This window comes from Apodemus sylvaticus, chromosome 15 (genome assembly GCF_947179515.1).
Source record: "Apodemus sylvaticus chromosome 15, mApoSyl1.1, whole genome shotgun sequence".
NCBI lineage: Eukaryota > Metazoa > Chordata > Mammalia > Rodentia > Muridae > Apodemus > Apodemus sylvaticus.
In genome coordinates, this window is record NC_067486.1 from 66,666,304 (window position 1) to 66,684,734 (window position 18,431).

The 18,431-nt window shown below is 48.5% G+C and overlaps 1 protein-coding gene across 2 annotated transcripts in view; it reads right to left on the bottom strand.

The window, feature by feature from the left end:
- The window catches only part of Itgb5 (integrin subunit beta 5), a 115,664-nt gene extending 98,164 nt beyond the window's left edge, over positions 1-17,500 (bottom strand). Inside the window, exons 1-2 of one of the 2 annotated variants that reach the window (XM_052158115.1) lie at positions 17,173-17,500; positions 917-1,002 (exon numbers count right to left, since the gene is read on the bottom strand). In XM_052158115.1, coding sequence (XP_052014075.1) covers positions 917-1,002; positions 17,173-17,242 — 156 coding nt within the window. In that variant the 5' untranslated portion in view covers positions 17,243-17,500. The remainder of the gene's footprint in view (positions 1-916; positions 1,003-17,172) is intronic. The other variant, XM_052158114.1, reaches the window with a different exon arrangement.
- Positions 17,501-18,431: the final 931 nt, after the last annotated feature.

Below are 18,431 nucleotides of genomic sequence, written 5' to 3' on the forward strand. Positions count from 1 at the left end.
TAGCAGCAAATATGTCTGATTTCCTTTTGTTCTGTGACTACAAAAGTTCATTTAACTTGTCCAGGGTAGAACATACTGGAATCCTTGTTCCCAGGCCACAGTGGCTCAGAATAAACTTTTTTTTTTAACTTCCTTTAAAGGAAGAGCCATTCTTTTGCATTATGGTATTTACAGACACCACCAGCCCAAGCCTGCGTAGAATTGTTACACAAGAAACTCACTTCACAAGCTCATGTCTTCCTCAGAATGCTTATCCAAAGATCAGGAGACTATAGCTGAGTCCTGACTGGTTGTTACACAAAAGAGAACAAAGTCTGGTCTCTCCAAATACGATTTAATATTCAACACTACAAAGAGACCAGAACTTGTAGGCTGGGCGTGCAGCTCAGTGTAGATCAAGGCCCTGCAATCAATCCCTAACCCTGAGAGCCGCCCAGTCGAAAGAGGACAGAACGTCCCGCAGTGCTAAAGCACTTGCCTAGCACGATGCCTTAGGTTCAATCCTCAGCACCACACACAAACAAAACAAGAAGGAAAGAACCCAGAAAAGAAAGCTTTGAGTCTGGTCTAGTGGCACAGGTCTTACGGAGGTAGGAGGATTGTAAAGTCAAGGCTTGCCTAGGCTGGAGAGCAAATTCAAAGCCAGCCCGGGCAACCTAGTAAGGCTATCTCATATTTAAAAAACAACAACAATAACAAAACAACAATAAAACACAAAACCTGGAGAGGTAAGGTGATGGGCTAAAGAGGCCAAAGGTTCACAGGAACCCTTGTGAGCAAACATCTAGAACAAGTCAAAGTCTTGTGAATGAGCCAGCACCTATTTTATTTATTCAGCTGCTGATGGAAATGTCTGTGGCTCTGGTCCCGCCCACTCTGACCCCTCCCCTCCCCTCCCCCACCCCAGTACACATACCTCTTTGGAGCACCAGGCACACTTTGGGTGGATCAATAGGCATTCTTCACACGAGGTGGCACTTCCGCTGGTGCATATGTTGAGCCCTTCAAAGCAAGAAGAAAATCCATCAATCAGTTTCTAGCTATAAACATCATAGACAGGGATGATGGGATGACTGACGGGATGACGGGATGGCGGGATGACTGATGGGATGACGAGATGGCGGACGGGATGACTGACAGGATGACGGGATGACAGGATGGTGGGATGATGGGATGACTGACGGTATGATGGGATGATGGGATGATGGAATGACGGGATGAAGGCTCAGCGGGAGCACTTATTGCTCTCCCAGAGAACCAGAGTCTGGTTCCCAGCACTCCTACCGGGCAGCCCATGACCATCTACAACCAACTCCAAGGAATCGGATGCCTTCTCCTGGCCTTTCCGGGTGCATATGCGCACACATAATCATAATCATCATCATCAAAACATGAATAATGAAGTCTCAGAGTGCCAGGGGGAGTCACTCCCTTAACAGGTCTGAGGCTATAAAGAACCCCGGTGCTAACTTCAGGTTTTGCTGAGGCTAAGGCAGTCTCTGAAGTCTCTGCCAACCACATGCGTTGGTGTTACCAACTCCTGCTTCTGCTGAGTACATGAGGCTTCTCTTTTCCCTGTTAGTAAGCACACCCTCCCTTTATGATGGAAAAGGTCCTTTTATACCTAGAGTACCCAAAAATAGTTAGGGGTTGAGATCAGTTTCGCTTAGATGTTAAAAAAATTAAAATCCCAAATCTAATTACTCAGGACAACATCTCATCAAAATCTGCAGTTATTCAAAGCCCAGCACACACACCCTTAGAGAAGAAACAAACCGCTGGTTAAGGGAGCCATTGATACAGCCAATCTACTAACAGGTCAAGTAGGGAAAACCTGTCAGAGAACCTGGGCGGAGTCTCTTGGGAGAGGCTGGAGAATCAGGAGCTAGACCGGCACCCTGGGCTACACAGGGATTGATCTCCAGGCTGGCTAAGCTACACAGGGAGACTTTCCAAATCTCACTTAATTCTTGTTGGTGTAGTGGTGCCTTTATCCCTGCACTCTAGAGGCAGGTAGGTCTCTGTGAGCTCCCTGTTAGCCAGGGCTACATAGTGAGACCTTATCAAAGGAAGTAAGCAGGGAGGGAGGAAGGGAGGGAGGGAGGAAGGGAGAGAGAGGGGGGGGAGGGAGGGAGAGAGAGAGAGAGGAAGGGAGAGAGAGAGAGAGGGAGGGAGGGAGGGACAGCTATTCAGGGGCTGTGAGGATGACTCAGAAGTAAGCAGTTCAAATCCCTAAAATACTTGGCCAGGCCACACACAGCTGTAACCCCAACACCGTTGGGGAAGTAGAGACAGAGAAGGCTGGGGCTTGCTAACCACCAGCCTAGCTCAGCTTCCATGAGACACCGAGACACCGCGCCTCAGGAGTAAGGCAGAGAGCTATAGGGCAGGGCATCCAATCTGCACTACACATACACCACAGACGATACTTTTTAAATCAAATGACTGTGTGTGTGTGTGCGCGCGCGAGCACGCGTGTTTTTACGACAGGGTTTCTCTGTATAGCTCTGGTTGTCCTGGAACTCACTCTGTGGTCCAGGCTGACCTCGAACTCATAGAGATCCATCTGCCTCTGCCTCCTGAGAGCTGGGATTAAAGGCGTGCACCACCACCACCCAGCAATAAATGACTTTTAAAAATTAATTCAACACATATTTTTTTAAAGAATTCTTTTTCTTTTTTCTTTTTTTAGATTTATTTATTTATTTATTTATTTATTTATTTATTTATTTATTTATTATATGTAAGTACACTGTAGCTGTCTTCAGATACCTCCAAAGAAGGCATCAGACCCCATTACAGATGGTTGTAAACCACCATGTGGTTGCTGGGATTTGAACTCAGGACCTTTGGAAGAACAGTCAGTGCTCTTAACCGCTGAGCCATCTCTCCCACCCTCAACACATATTTTTGATCATAAAAAAAAAATCAGAAGCCAGTATTAGAAGAAAACTTCAAAGCCAGAAGAGCCTTCTGTCTGTCTCTCACCCCACTAATCTGGGAGAGGCCTCAAGTGTGGGAATGAGATGAAATCTACGGCTCTCTCTCCTCCCTCCTCACTTGCACCAACAGCACAGGTGTCCTTGGTAACCTGCCCATGCCTGTCTTTCCCTTCCTCTGAGAAACAGAGCTGATGGCCTCTGGCCAAGAGCAGAGCTTTTCTCTGAATGAGAAGGATCCAATTAGTGTCTAGACCTGTGGTCTCCTGACCGCTGCCTTGTACAGAGGATGGGGGTCGTGCCTATTGGACAAGGAGGAAGAAGGTTCTCAGCCTTTGTTTGGTTTTGCTTACTTTTATTTCTTGAGAAGATTCTGGATATCCTAACCCAGGCTGGCCTTGGCTCCCAGTCCTCTTCCCTCTGTCTCCCAACTGCTCTGGTGTACAAAAATGTGTTAGCCTGCCTGGCAAAAGTGCTGCTCTTAAGGGAGGAAGATAAGATGAAGAAAAGAAAATCAAACAGAGAATGGGAGAGAAAATACTGGGAAGTAGCAGAGGGCTCCCAAGTTCCACTAAATATCGTAAAAATAATTATGTACCTTAACATAACATCTAACAGTGATTAAAGGGACTGGTCAGACAAGCTCGACGACATAATTAAATCTCTAGAATCCAAGTATAGAGGAATGAGAGAGCAAATGCTGCAAGGTTGTCCTCTGAGCTCCACACACACAATACCGCAACACAAATGAACATGTGTGCGAGCGTGCATGCATGTGTGCGCACACACACACACATGCACACATACAAATAAAATAAAAATAAACTAATATTGTAAATAATCAGTGCAGTTCTATACACTACCAGCAAGCTATCTGAAAAAGAAACAAAAAAAAAAAGATCCCATATACAACACAAGCAAATAACGAAGGAAGGAAGGAAGGAAGGAAGGAAGGAAGGAAGGAAGGAAGGAAGGAAGGAAAGAAGGAAGGAAGGAGAAAGAAAGAAAGAAAGAAAGAAAGAAAGAAAGAAAGAAAGAAAGAAAGAAAGAAAGAAAGAAAGAAAGAAAGAAAGAAAGAAAGAAAAGAGAAAAGAAGAGAAAAGAAAAGAAGAAAAAAGAAAAGGAAAGGAAAGGAAAGGAAAGGAAAGGAAAGGAAAGGAAAGGAAAGGAAAGAAAAGAAGAGAGAGAGCTGGAGAGACAGTGATGATGCCTCTGTTCATCCAGATCCTGAGTTCAATTCCCAGCAACCACATGGTGGCTCACAACCATCTGTAATGGGATCTGATGCCCTCTTCTGCCATTAGGAATACATACATGCAAATAGAGTAGTCACATACATAATACATACATACATACATACATACATACATACATACATAAATCTTTTAAAAGAAGAAAGGGGGAGGAGGGCCAGAGAGAAGGCTCAGCAGTTCTGAGCACTAGTTGCTCTTGAAGTAGACATGGTAACTCACAACCTCCTGCAAGGCCAGTTCCAGAGAAGCCAGTGCTGCCTTCTGACCTCTGCAGGAACCAAGTACATACATGGTACATGTGCACACGTGCAGTAAAACACTCATTCACATTAGACAGGAAAGTCAAAATGGAGGGACATGTGTGTGGGTTGGAAGGATGGATCACTGTTACAAGACTCATACTACTCAAAGGGATCTGCAGAGTCCTATCCAAGCCCTATGCACTTCTCGCTAAAATTGTTTTAAGAAATCCTAAAATTCATCCCAAAGAGCCAAAGCAGTCTTGAACAAAAAGAACAAAGCTGCAGGTATCATACTCCCCAATTTCAAATACATCACCACGCTACAATGTCAGTGGAGAGGGATAGAGACACAGCCCCCCCCCCCACCTCAGGCACCTGGAGCTCCCTAATCTTTCAGGGCCTTGACTGGGCCCAAACCAGGGTTCATGGCTTCAACACTGGAAGGAATTTCAGGACTAGCCAGTTTGTCAAGCACTGTGAGGAGAATTTCATTGAAGACATTTTAGTATAAGCTTAAGAAGAAAATAAGACACACCCAAGTGTGGGTTTGGGTTCCTCACTGGAAAGTAAGCAATGAATTGTCTTAGTGTTACTTGTACAGGCAATTCTGGTGTCTCTCAAGGTACTTCAAGAGGTTACTAAAGGGCTTATTTTTATTTTGTGCCCAAGTGCTTTGCTTGCATGTATGTATGTATGTGCACAGCACACATACCTGAGGGCATCAGATTTCCTGGAAGTGGAGTTACAGATGGTATGTTAGCCTCCACAGCCTATTAGGAACCAAACCTGGTCCTCTTCGAGAGTCACAAGTGCTCTTAGTTACCGAGCCGCTATCTCTCCAGGCCCTCTTTGTCTCTTGGCAAGATGGACGCCTTGCTGGGGATTATAATCTGATAAGGTAAAGCCAGAAGCCACTAGGGTTGCACAGGGCTTTAGATGACCTTTCTCAGGAGATATGGTTTCTTGGATTCCTAGAAAACTGCAGGTTTACAGAAGGATGGGGGAAGGAAGGCCTTAAGTGGTTGTTCTTGCTTTTCTGCAGAGGGGTTCCTCTCCTCCTCATGTCCCAAAGATTTCCCCTGCCTTTCACCTTGCCTCCAAACCAGTCCAGTATTGACTGCCTCTGCCCCACCTCACCCCCCCAAAAAGAAAAGGCGATACACAGTGGAACAAAACAGAGTCCATAAAATAAACCTTCACATTTATGGTCAACAGATTCTCAACAATAGCGCTAACAGCCACAATAAAGGCTCAATCTCTTCAGTAGGCAGTGTTGAGACAAGTAACCTCCCACAGGCCACAGAAGGAAACTATACCCTTAACTCACCCCACATGCTAAAAGCAACTCAAGATGGATCACAGACTCAGTGCTAGGAAGTCGCTCCGTCCAGTGCTGGTCTGGCATGCAGCTCTGGGCTCCATCAGCACTCATACACCTGGGGAGGTTGTGCACATGTAAACCCAGCGCGCTGGGGAAGAGGAAGCAGGGAAGTCCAAAGGTCAAGGTCATCCTCATCTACACCGCAAGTTCAAGGCTAGCCTGGGCTACCTAAGACGCTATCTCAAGGGTATGGAGAGATGACCCCAAAGTTTAAAAAAAAGTGTATACTGCTATAAGTAGGATCCTCTTTGGTTCCCAGAACCCAAGCTGGGCAGCTCATAATCACCTGTAACTCTGGCTCTAGGGAGGCACAAGCCAATAAGCCCAACATTTGGGAAACAGATGCAGGCTAAACAGTGAAAACCTGCCTCATTTTTTTTTTCTTAGTCTAGGAGCTGGAGAGATGGCTCAGCGGTTAAAAGCACTGCCTGCTCTTCCAAGGTCCTGAGTTCAAATCTCAGCAATCACATGGTGGCTCACAACCATCCATAATTAGATCTGATGCCTTCTTCTGGTGTGTCTGAAGACAGCTACAGTGTACTTATATATACAATAAATAAATATTTTAAAAATATTAGTCTATAAATGTAATGAAACGTTAAGCTTTTAAAAATGAAATCAGTCATTGGTGTCAAGAAATAATCTGTAGGATATTAGTTTTGGGGGTTCTCAAGAGAGGGTTTCTCTGTATTAGTCACGACTGACCTAGAACTCACTCTGCGGACCAAACTGGCCTCGAACTCACAGAGACCTGCCTGCCTCTGCTTCTTGAGTGCTGGAACTATAAGTGCGTGCCACCATTGCCTGGCTTGGAGGATATGATAAAGAAAAGGGCCAGGCACAGAAGGACAGAGCCTTGTTAGCCGCATGCAGCAAGCTCATGGAATCTAAAACTCAGTCTTACAGAAGCAGTGAACATGGTAATTGCTGAGGGTGCAGAGCGGGGAATGAGACCTTAGCCAAAGGTTAAAGTTTGTAAATGGGAGAACCCCTGGCCACACGGTGGGGTGGGGCAGACAACACCCAGAGCCCAGGTGCAAGTTAATGGAGAGATGAGAAAGCTGTGTGCACAGTGAAGAGAGGGGGAACTGGACGGTAGTGCAGAAGAGCCTGCTGGTGTCATAGCCTGCGCTGCCCCCGGAGGTCATGGTGAGGTCCTGGCTTGTGCTGCCACTGAGGACCATGTCTGGGTCCGTGGCCCTGCAGCAGCGGGGGTCTGTGTTGATGTCTCTGACCCATCTTATCACCATGCCACCTAGGACCATGATGTCTGAGGGCTGGCTCTGAGGGTGTGAAGGGAGTGCCTGGCCTGCTTCTTGCTGGCTTTGGCACTCAGGTAAGCAGGGCCCTTGTCAGGGCAGTGCTAGGGAGCTGGCCCCAGTGGTGTGAGGGAAGGAGAGCCCCCACCCAGCCCAGGTCCAGATCCAGGGCTTTGAGTTGGTCCACTCCAACATGGAACCCTTCTGTGAATCTATGAACCTCTGGAGCATGTGAAGGGGCCGGTCCTGCAGGCCCAAAGCTACAGGATCTCCAGGACTCGGGGGCCACAACAGGACATCTGAGAGGAGCCCCAGTGAGGATCTAGAATTGATGGTGTAGTAGAAGCCAGAGGCCTCTAACCAGACCAAGGAACATTTGCAAGGAAAGCTGTTTGGGCAAAAGGGTACAGTGTGACACACTGCAACACACTGTAACTTCCACAGAGATGGGTTTGTTGCAAGGGTGGATGGCAGAGATGGAGGAATGGGAGCATAAATGGGATTGGAGTAATGTGAAATTCACAAAGAATAAATAAGTTGTTTTAAAAAAATCGTAGATGGCCGGGCGGTGGTGGTGCACGCCTGTAATCCCAGCACTTAGGAGGCAGAGGCAGGAGGATTTCTTTGTTCGAGGCTAGCCTGGTCTACAGAGTGAGTTCCAGAACAGCCAGGGCTATACAGAAACTCTGTCTCGAAAAAACCAACAAAAAAAAAATCATAGATGGAATGGATGAACATATTCTTTAAACCTGTTGTACTGCATGACTACAGGCAAAATAATATGCTGTGTGCTTGAAAACTCATGAGAAAGACCTTCCTTTTTTTTCAGGATTTTTTTTAATGTGTTATTTTTGCTTCTATGTCTGTCTGTGCACCACATGTATGCAGTACCCATGGAAGCCAAAAGAGGGCGTCAGAGTCCCTGGAACTGGGGGAACAGACATGTGGGAGCTGGGAATCAATCCTGAGACCTCGATAAGAGTATCAAGTGCTCTTAACCAGTGAGCCATCTCTCCAGCCCTGAGAAAGTCAGTCATAAGCACTCTCAAAACACACACACACACTCACTCCCATGTGAAGTAGTAAGCATCTCTTAGCTTGCGGTATCACTTCACACTGTACCATATACATTAAAACATCACTGTATAATGTAAATCTATACTTTTTCTTCCCTGTACTTGTCAATCATACAAATACATCAAAATAAGTAAAACTGTAAAAAGTAGAGGTATCAAAACGGAAGGAGGAAGACTGGGGAAAGGAACCCCAGCAGTTCCCTAATTTATAGTTCTAACATTCTGCTTCTCCTTCTTCACTTGCTGTAAAAACCCACAACCATCAGAACTGGCCGAGCAGGGACAGGGTGGGGGTGGGGCGGGCTAAGAAGCAGCTTGGCCACCCTGAGGGATATGAGAAGAGGAAGCCTGCTGGAGTATAACTGGGGGCTGAGATGGGAAAAGATAAAAAGGGGCCTGGAGTCCTGGAAAGCAAGGCCGGGAGGGAGGCTTTGGGAAAGAACAGTGGCTTCTGCCAGGCAGGACCCTGACTCTCAACCCTGAACCCGCTCACCCACAGCAGCTGTTCTGCCGGGAGTCACCCATCTCCACAGCCCAGGGATGGGAGCAGAGTGCCAGCACTGCTCTCAGACAGACCGAGAGCTTCATCCTCTGGTTAGGATCCACATGAGCAGGACAAGCCCTAGACGTGCCAGGGCCCTAGATCTTCAGTAACAGGGAGGCAGGGTCCACAGGCCCTCACTGACAGAGCCTCCTTTCTACTTTGCTCTAGCTCTTTGGTTTTTGTTTTGTAGACAAAACATCTCATGCAGCTGAATCTGGCCTTGAACACCTGACCTCCTGCTTCAACCTTCCCAGTGTTGGGGGGTACAGGTCACGGATATGCCGGGGTGCCCGGCTGCCTTTCCTGTTTTAAAGCAGTGATTTCCAAATACCTAAGCCCTTAGGAGCAGATGTGTGGGCTGCAAAAACATTCTGGTCTGGGCCAAATCCCCCTACCAGTCAGAAGTCATTTGAGGGGGAAAAAAAGCCAAATCTAAAACAAAAGTTGCTTTTCTCCGCCCCTCCTTAACATCAACCAGACACAAACTCAAGCCTTCCTGGCCTTTTTTTTTTTTTTTTAAGAAAATCAAGAAAAGAAAATAACACACACACACACACACACAAAAGCAGCTCAGCAATGAAATAGAACTTGGAAGCCCAGTAGCTAAAGGCATTTTCAGACCAGGTAATTCAGTTGCCACTTTGTTCACATAAAACAGTGGTAAAGCTGAGAAGATGACTGGAGGGCCCCCGTTGACTAGAAGCAGGTCCACTGGGGTTCCAGGAAGGCTGTGGTCCTCTGAGCTCCACACACAGCTCCTGGAGGAGATTGCTAACCACACTGAGGTCTGATGGAGTTCGTGGCCCCTCCCTTAGGGTTCAGCTCAAAACCACATGAATTCCTGATTACCTGAGCCCCAGGAGTCCAGGCTGAGGACCCAGAGCCTGGTTGTACAAGCTCTTTTCTGATCTAGGCCAGACAGTCCACAGGCTGTCTACCACCTCCAGGACCAGGACTACAATAAGGACTCAGTGACACAAGGAACACCGTGTATGACAACAGTTATAAAAAAACAGTCTAAAAAAACAAGAACGAACAAAAAACCCATAATGTACAGTCATAAAAACATCAAGCGACTCTGCATTACTAGTTATTTGTATTACTATTCCATATTCACACTCGACAATGGATTAGATTTATGACAGACATTCAGCTGCCCTAAAATTAAGGTTGCCCTTGGGACACATCCAGATTCCAGACACTCTTCCTTGCCTAATCTCTGAGCTCTGGACTGGGCTTCAGCCCACACTACAGATGCTGCTTCTGGGAGCTTGAGGGGTATCCAGCAAGAAGCCCCAAACCCCAAAAAACATAGGCCGTGAGCCACGGGCCTCCCAGGGCCAGTCACCTTCCTTGGCATCTCTGCTCGCCACCTATTAATATTTCAGAGTTTGGACTCGGCTGCATGAGTCACCGGCACCACTAAGCAGTCTGAAAAGGAAGGAAGTGACAAACAGAACGCCAAGCAGACGAGTTCACCTATGTCGCAATGTTGTGTCTAGGTCACAGACAGAGATGCTCCTGGCCCAGCCGGCAGCCACGTCTCTTCTTGGTTGTTGTTTGCAGACAAGTCCCGGCTCAGCTTCAGTTCTCTAACTTCAAATCTCGTCCGGGGATTTATTACAAACGATGATCTAAAAATATGCTCTGCTTCCGAAACGCACGGGCTCAGCTCCCCTCCCGTCAATCATGGCCGACAGTCTATGTCCGGCCATGCATCCATCGTAGAAGTGTGAAGTGAGTTCCCTAACCCAACCCTTCCTCCCCGGCCCCTCCAGGGCCAGCGGCTCAAGGCAGCCTTCTGGTCTAATTTTCTGCAGGACCCTCTAGATCTCGCTTGCTCTAGGCTGCCCCTCTCACTTCTGCCCACCCTGAATATCCAAAGCTGGCTAATTATTACTGAAGGAGACAGCCAGCAGTTGTAACTGCCTGATCTAAAACATTCCACGGGATAACAGAAGCAAGTGAAAGCAGGTACCAAATTAGAATGAGTCTTACAGCTTGAAGGTAGCGATGCACTGGGTGTATCTCCCCACATCTGAACTATGATCCACACATTTCCAGCGACTACATGGTCACATCTAAAGATGGTTGGTACCCCAAAATTCAAGTATGTGCTAGGAAGGTTCTCCCTCAATCAGGCCCATCTTAAGATTGCCTTTCAGAACATCAGACTAAACACCTACAATACCGTAGGCATCACAGATATAAGTTGCTTTTTTTTTTCCATTGACTGATTTGTTAATGTCTCATAGGCCTGGATGATCTTAAACTCACTATGTAGCTAAGGCTGGCCTTGAATTGCTGATACTAGTAGTAATACTAGTAGTACACAGTACCTCTCACGGTGGTGATGTTCCATTTTTGAAACAGCAATCCACACAATGAGATACTATGCAGCTATAAAAAAGGATGGACACCCTGATATGAAACTTACCCCACTGTTTAGCTAAGTTAAAAATAAAAAGCAAGTTGCATTAGTATATTTAATGCTGCTTTTGGGGAAAAAAAATGGAGGGCAGGTAACTGTAACAGAGAAACACTGACATATAAAGTTCTAATGGGGACCAATGCAGGACAGGGCCCATTGGGGGAATAGCCTGGGCTAATGGGTACTGAGAAAAGACAAGAGGAATCTTCTCACCACACCCTGCTTATACACTCTAAAAATTATGTAAGGTGCTCACAGGCGCTTGAAGAAAACCCAGCCCTGGGAGGCAGAGACAAGGCAGCCAGCCACAGTGAACGTCAGGCTCAGGGAGAGACTCAGACTCACTATGAAGGAAGTTAAACAGCAGCAGGAGAAGATACCCAATGCCCTCCTCAGGCCTTTCTACATGTATGTTCATCAGTTGCACACATAGATATACACACACAGTGTTCACACAAGTGTACATGTATACATCAAAATGTTTAAAGAAAAAAAGATGGTTTTGATAGGTATATTATTTTAATTATGTGTCTGGGTCTATGCGTGGGTCTGTGCCCAGGCATGGCGCCCTCAGAGGCCAGGGACCTCAGATCCCCTGGAGCTGGAGTTACAAGCAGTTGTGAGCTGCCTCACACGGGTGTTAGGAATCAAACTAGGATCCTCTGGGAGAGCAGTGTATGCTCTTAACCTGGAGCCAGCTCGACTGAGGCAATCGGAGGCTGGGATGCAGCTAGCAGGCATAGTGCTAGACTCCAGAGGCCCTGGGTTAGGACCCAGCGCTGTGTTGTAAGTACTTAGTTGTGAGTACTTAGCACTCAGGAGGTAGAGACAGAAGGACCTAAGGCTGAACACACAGAGAGCTTAAAGCCAGCCTGCGATGAATGAGTCTCTTTCTCAAAAGAGATAAAAAAGGAGGCAACTGGTTACCCCTAGAATCCTCCTCCCCAAACATAAGATTGCACCTACTCAAGAGAAAGAAAAAACAAAAACAAACCAAAAAAGTGTCTATAAAACAGGGGCCGTGTCTGTAGAATAACTGAACAGAACTCTAAACTGCCAAAAGCAACTAAAGCAAGTATAGCGAACCATCCCAACCAAGAGGCACCCAAGAGAGCATGACATGTGGCACCCCATGTGCACCCCAACAGATCCCAACAGGAAAGGATAAAAACTCAGGAAGTCTGAGCAGTGTGAACCTTGGTTAATCGGTGGTCAATATGGTTCATCCACTACACCACACAAATTAACGTCAGATGCTGATAACAGGGAAACTGGGTGTGAAGATCTAAAACTTCCAGATTCTTTGAGGTTTTAAAAGCTATGGGGGAAAAAAGGCACTGAGCGCATTGTCCTGCCTCCCCAGCACACAGCACAGGGGTTGAAGCACCCGGCTTTTATCATGGATTCCAGCTCAAAGAATCTTGACACCTTGCAATGTGGTCGCCCTGCCCCCAGAATGATTCCTCCTAAAAGCAGCCGCCCATACAGACCCTGACTTCAAAGTGAGGCCTGGGAGGGGGAGGGGCAATTGAGAGAAAAGAGAAGGAACAAGGTGGGATGGTAGTGGGGGAAAACACCAAGGAGAGAAATCAAGAAAGAATCTACTAGGAACGAGGAGGCTGCTTTGGAAGAGCGGCTGGGGACCCTGGCCTTGAGCGGGAGTCGCCATGCCCAGGCTCCACAACAGCTACCAGGAAAACAGTCCAGGAAGGAGAATGCGCAGCAGGACATCGTAAAGTCCGTGAGGAGACAATGGTAAGAGATCAGGGAAGAAGGGCCCGAGGCCACCGGACTTCCAGCCGAACTAGACAGAGCCTGGAAGGCTGTAGGCAACTCTAAAGTGAGGAGTTCTAACAAGATTACTTTTGAGTGAGGGATGAGATTAACTAAAGGGTCCGGTGCAGAAGTAGGTCCTGGCTCTACACGGAAGACGTCTGAACAACTCTGACAAAGCTGCGGAAGGGATGGAGTGAGGCTGGCCCCACGCTGCGGGGCTCCTTCTGCCTACTGGGTGAGTCAGCCCATGGGCCTCGAGCGGAGTCTTCCCCCAGCGGACCAAACCCTGCACCCAATCAAAGCAAAAAGAACCCTCACCAACAAACGGGTGCCAATGACCCTTTAAAGTAGTAGTTCTCAACCTTCCTAATGCTGAGACCCTTTAATACAGCTCCTCATGTTGTGGTGACCCCTCCCTCCCAACCATAAAATTATTTTCATTGCTACCTCATAAATATAATTTTGCTACTGTTATGAATTGTATCTGGGGCTGGGGCTGGCTGGTGAGATGAATCAGCGGTTAAGAGCACTAACTGCTCTTCCGAAGGTCAAATTCCAGCAACCACACGGTGGCTCACAACTATCAGTAATGAGATCTTGAGTAATGAGTAAGAGTAACGCCCTCTTCTGGTATATCTAAAGACAGCTACAATGTACTTACATATAATAATAATAATAAAAAAAATCTTTTGGCCCAAGAGAGCACAGGTCCTGAGTTCAATTCCCAGCAACCACATGATAGCTCACAACCATCTATACAGCTACAGTGTACTCATATACGTACATAAAATAAATAAATAAATCTTTAAAAAAAAATCTATGTCTTGTAAAGCGCTGGCCCAGACAATTGAAAACACCTGTGAGGGGCCCCCAGCCCCCCCCAGCCCCCCCCCGCAGCACACAGTCTCTGAAAGCCACTTTATCATTTAAGAACTGCCTAATTACCCCACATTGCTGATCTTGTTAAAACCTCCCCGAATATTTCCAAGACCCGACTGAAGAAGAAAAAGTTGTTACTGGGGTAGGCAGGCACAAAGGGCGATTTGCCAAACTACTTAAGATATTTTAATTCTTCGTTGCCTCGGTAGCTAAATAAGCATGGAGAACAAGCAGGGGAGGAATACTAATTAGGACTAATTAGGCCATGCCCTCTTCTGCCTCGATCCCCTCCTTGAAAAGCCCCCACTGACTAAGGCAGGAGAAGTTAAAATGTAAATCCCAGAAGGTAAACAGTAGCCTATGAACCAAGGCCACCCTTCGCATTTCGGCGTCTGGGCCCGGTCACCTAAAGGGAGCTGCAAACCCAGCCAAATTCCAGCAGGCCAGCCCCACCCCCACCCGCATCTGCCTAGAGCCCCGGTGGGCCAGGGACAGGGTGAGGGGGACCGGAGCTGCCAATTCCAATGCTCTACATCAACAAAGGGCTCTTGGTATTCAGAGCATACTAATTTGCAGGGCACTCACTAAAAGAACATTTGATTGCTTATAAAATAATAAACTACGGCAGCAAACACGACTCCAGCCATGCAGCAGGAGCGAGAACAGACTCCTCCCTCGGTTTTAGAGCGGAAGTGGGCATGGGAGGCCTCCCCAGCGCAGCCCTTCCCGGTCTTGGGGGAGAAGAGCTCGTGTGTCAGGTTCTAGCCTGGAATAACTAAGGAGATAACCCCTAGGGGGAGATAAGGGTGGGGCAGCACAGCAAAGACACATTTACAGTGAGCCCCTTAAACCTCAGGCTTGTCACTTGCTGGATTCATTGACAAGTCGAGGACCCCCCCTATGGGCACCATACTTTACAGTACTACTTCTTTCCCAAGGTAACTTTTATTTTCCTTTCAGATGATGTTCCCGTTAGCAAGAGAGAAGGGAACTGGAGAAGCATCTTGCCATCTTTCAAGAATGAAAGGGGGGGGAGGGGGCAAGAGGAAGAGGAGACAGAATGAAGGTATATCAGCAACACCGGGAAGCTAAGTCACATTACCCAAAAGAGCCACTCCTTCCGACCTTGCAAATCACCTGGCACCCTAAGAAGGAGGTGGCCCAGTCACAGGTCACAGGTTTATTCCATTTTACAGATTTTGGGGGCTGGCAGCAGCAAGAGATGGCACAAGACAAATGATGGATCAAGCCTGTGATCACAGTGCAATGGACACAACTACCTCTGAAGGCACCGAAAGTAAACCACTTAAGATCCAAAATAGGGACAAAAGACCAAACAGCCCAGGGCCTAGGCACCACGCCCACCCTGAGCCCAGAGACAAAGCCACATGGCCTTCCATGGCCCTCCTCTGGAAAGAAGAGCCTGTTCTGAGGTACTGGAACTTCCAAAGAGGGGAAATCACAAGCAGATGAAAAACTAATGCCTCAAATTATCTGAAGGGCACCTCGAGGGGTGGGGCACTCCTTCAATGCCAACATCTGGGAGGCACAGGCAAAGGGATCTCTGGAAATTAGAGACCAGCCTGGTCTACACAGTGAGTTACAGGAGGCCAGGTGGGGATTAATAATAATAATAATAATAATAATTAATAATAATAATAATAATAGGCCCCACTACAGAGCTATTGGCAATATTGACTGCTGGGGGGAGTTTTCTCTAAGTGTAGGTCTTTCTAAGTAGAGAAGGCTCAAATTGTGCTTTTTTTTTTTAAAAAATATGAACAGAGTTGGGCTCATAGGGAGGGGAGATGGATCTGGGAAGAGTCAGGGGAGGGGGAGTAAATAAGATAAAAACAGGTTTCCAGGAAACTCAACTAATAAAGACTAAAATTTTTTTGCAATGGGAAATGTTTGACTTTTCATTCGAACCAAATAGCTAACCGCAAAGAAACTAGAGCCATCCCAAAGTTGAATTTCACAGAATGCTAACAGAAAAGGAGGAAACTAAGGTAAGGTTGCTGCAGAGTGCTTATTCTGAAAAAAATTTTAAAAACACCATCTCACTCTCTCTCTCTCTCTCTCTCTCTCTCTCTCTCTCTCTCTCTCTCTCACACACACACACACACACACACATTTTCCGCCAAACTATAAAGAGTATAACTTCAAACTAAAACTCTGTCCTAAAGAAGTGAGGTCAGTTGGCAAGGATATATTCCAGAGGGTGGTGATTGAAGCTACATCTTTTCGTTTCCCGGGGGACCCTTTGGAACACGAAAGACAGACACTGGTTGCCAGACTGGGGGGAGGGGTGGGTGGGACCCACTGATCTACTTATTTTGCCATAAAGGCAGCCTTGCTACACTATTAAGTTTGGACCGGGGCCTGAACGACGTTTTTGTTTCCTCAACTCCCTCTTTGCTCTCAGAGGGAAACCTCAACCTCCTTCATGTAAATGAGACGCGGTAGGGGAACAAGCAGCCAGGCAACCACTGGGCTCAGAAAGGAAAACAAGGACCTCCGGCTTGAAGTGAATAGCGCACCCTTAATCAATACACAATTACTTCCGACGGGAAGGAGTTCGGCTACTCCTCTTTGAGTCGGTAGGATTGGAGGAGGTAGGGCAAGCTCCAGGCATCTCCAGCACCAACTATCATCTTTCATGTAGGACTTTTTTTTTTTTTTGAGACAGGGTCTCACAATGAGGCCTTAGCTGTCGGAGCTTGGTCTGTAGACCAGGCTGACCTCAATCCGCCTGCCTCTGCCCACATCTCCCCCGCCCCCCAAGTGCTAGGGTTAAAGGCGTGTGTCACCACCGCTCCGGCTGTAAAGACTAAACTGCGGCTCCTAAGTCTGAAAACTTAACGCAGGTAGCTGGGGGCTCCTGCCTCACCGCCAGGGTGCAATCCAGCTAAGGCAGCGCCAGTAGTCCCTCCGCAGTCGGGACACCGTGTTTGTAAATCATCGCACAGGAAAAGGATCAGATGGCGGTGTCTCAGGTGGGGCCGTGACTTAGGACTTACAGAGCGTGGTGACAACTTTCAATTTAGAGTAAACTTAGAAAGATGCATTATCCATCCCGGGCCGCCGTGCTTTGGTCCCCACATCACTCCCCGCGGGCCACAAGGGCTGCTTTGTGTGGGCGAGCGCAGAGCTGGGGCCCCAGCACCGGGCGGGGAGGCTTTCCCTCCCCAAGTCCCAAACGCCCTCAGGCTCGGCCACCAGACGCACGCTGTTTACACAGGAAGGGAAGGCTCCTCCTCAGCCCGGGAGGGAACCGTCCCGCCGACCCATCTGGGAGCGCCCTGGGGTGCACTGCGCCCTAGGCTCCCACAAGCGGCCGCGGGCGAGCAAAAGTTGAGGAGCGCGAGGCGGGGCGGCGCGGGGCGGCTTACCTGCGAGGCGCGGCACGAGCGCGCAGAGCCCCAGCAGACAGACGTAGAGGGTCGCGGGCACCCGCGGCATGGTGCGCGCCGCTCGGCGGGGGCGCGCGGCGGGGGACGGAGCGGGGCCGAGGCCGGGGACCGCAGCCGCATGCCGGGCGCTGCACTCCGGCTCACGGCGCCCGCGGCCGGGCTGGCCCGCGCCCCGCCGCCACCATCCTCCTCGCTGGCCGGCTGGGACGCCCGGAGTTGTCGCTGCTCGGGACGCACCCTCGCCGAGTCCCCGCGCGTCTGCTCTCGGTGCCCCTTCCCTTCTCCCTCGGCCGCCGGCCCCAACTCTTCTCTGCTTTCTCCTCCCCTCTCTCCCGAGGGCCGCCACTCGGTCAGTTTACGGCTAGGCGGGACGGGGCGGGGCGAGCTCCGGGCCGGACCAGCTCCGCCCTGCGTCGGGACCCGCCAGCATGCCTAGGTCCTGGGCTGCCCAGGTGGCTGTCAAAGCTGACGCACTTGTGGGGATCGCGGGTTCGAAACTTCTAGTTAGGGTCTCCCTCCCGGGTCTTGGCATCTACGGGATGGGGCGGGGCGCGCTCCATTAGGCCTGCAGAGATTACTTGGGCCATAACAATCTCAGTTATGACTTCAGGATCGAGGGCAAGTACGGCTTGGATCTGCCGGGACATTTCGTCATGCTACAGGTGCATACCAGCCCAGGCCATGCCCGAGATGGGACAGAGGCGCCGGCATATTCAATCCAGATGCCACGCTTGGGATGGACAAGGGAGGACACGTGTAACATAGAAGCTCAGGTGAAGCCAATGGCACCCAGTTGAGCAGGCAACTGTGCTAAGTGCAGTCTGTACCTGTACTCACTCCCTGAGTACTCCTAACATCCCTACCGTTGCTTAGGTGAGGAAACTGAGCCATCTAGGAAGTAACTGCTAGGATATTTTGTACAGAAATGAGGAATGATCTAAGTAAGGTAGCCTAAACTTTGCAGGTCAAGAACCAGCCAGAAGGTCAGGACTTGGAGTTGTGGGTGCAAAACCTACCTAAGGCATTTGGATCTTAAAAGCTCTGTGTGCCCACCTTCCAAACTCTGACTGGGTGGCACTGGCGGAAGTCATTTTGTAGTGTAGTGCATAGGGAAAAGTGCAGACTTCAAAGTTCATCCTCAGTCCATAGGCAAACACCATACTCTGCTGTATATTGCTTTGTTATGACTTAAAAGTCATATCTGCTGCCAACCATTGTCCAGTAGAATTGATACTGCA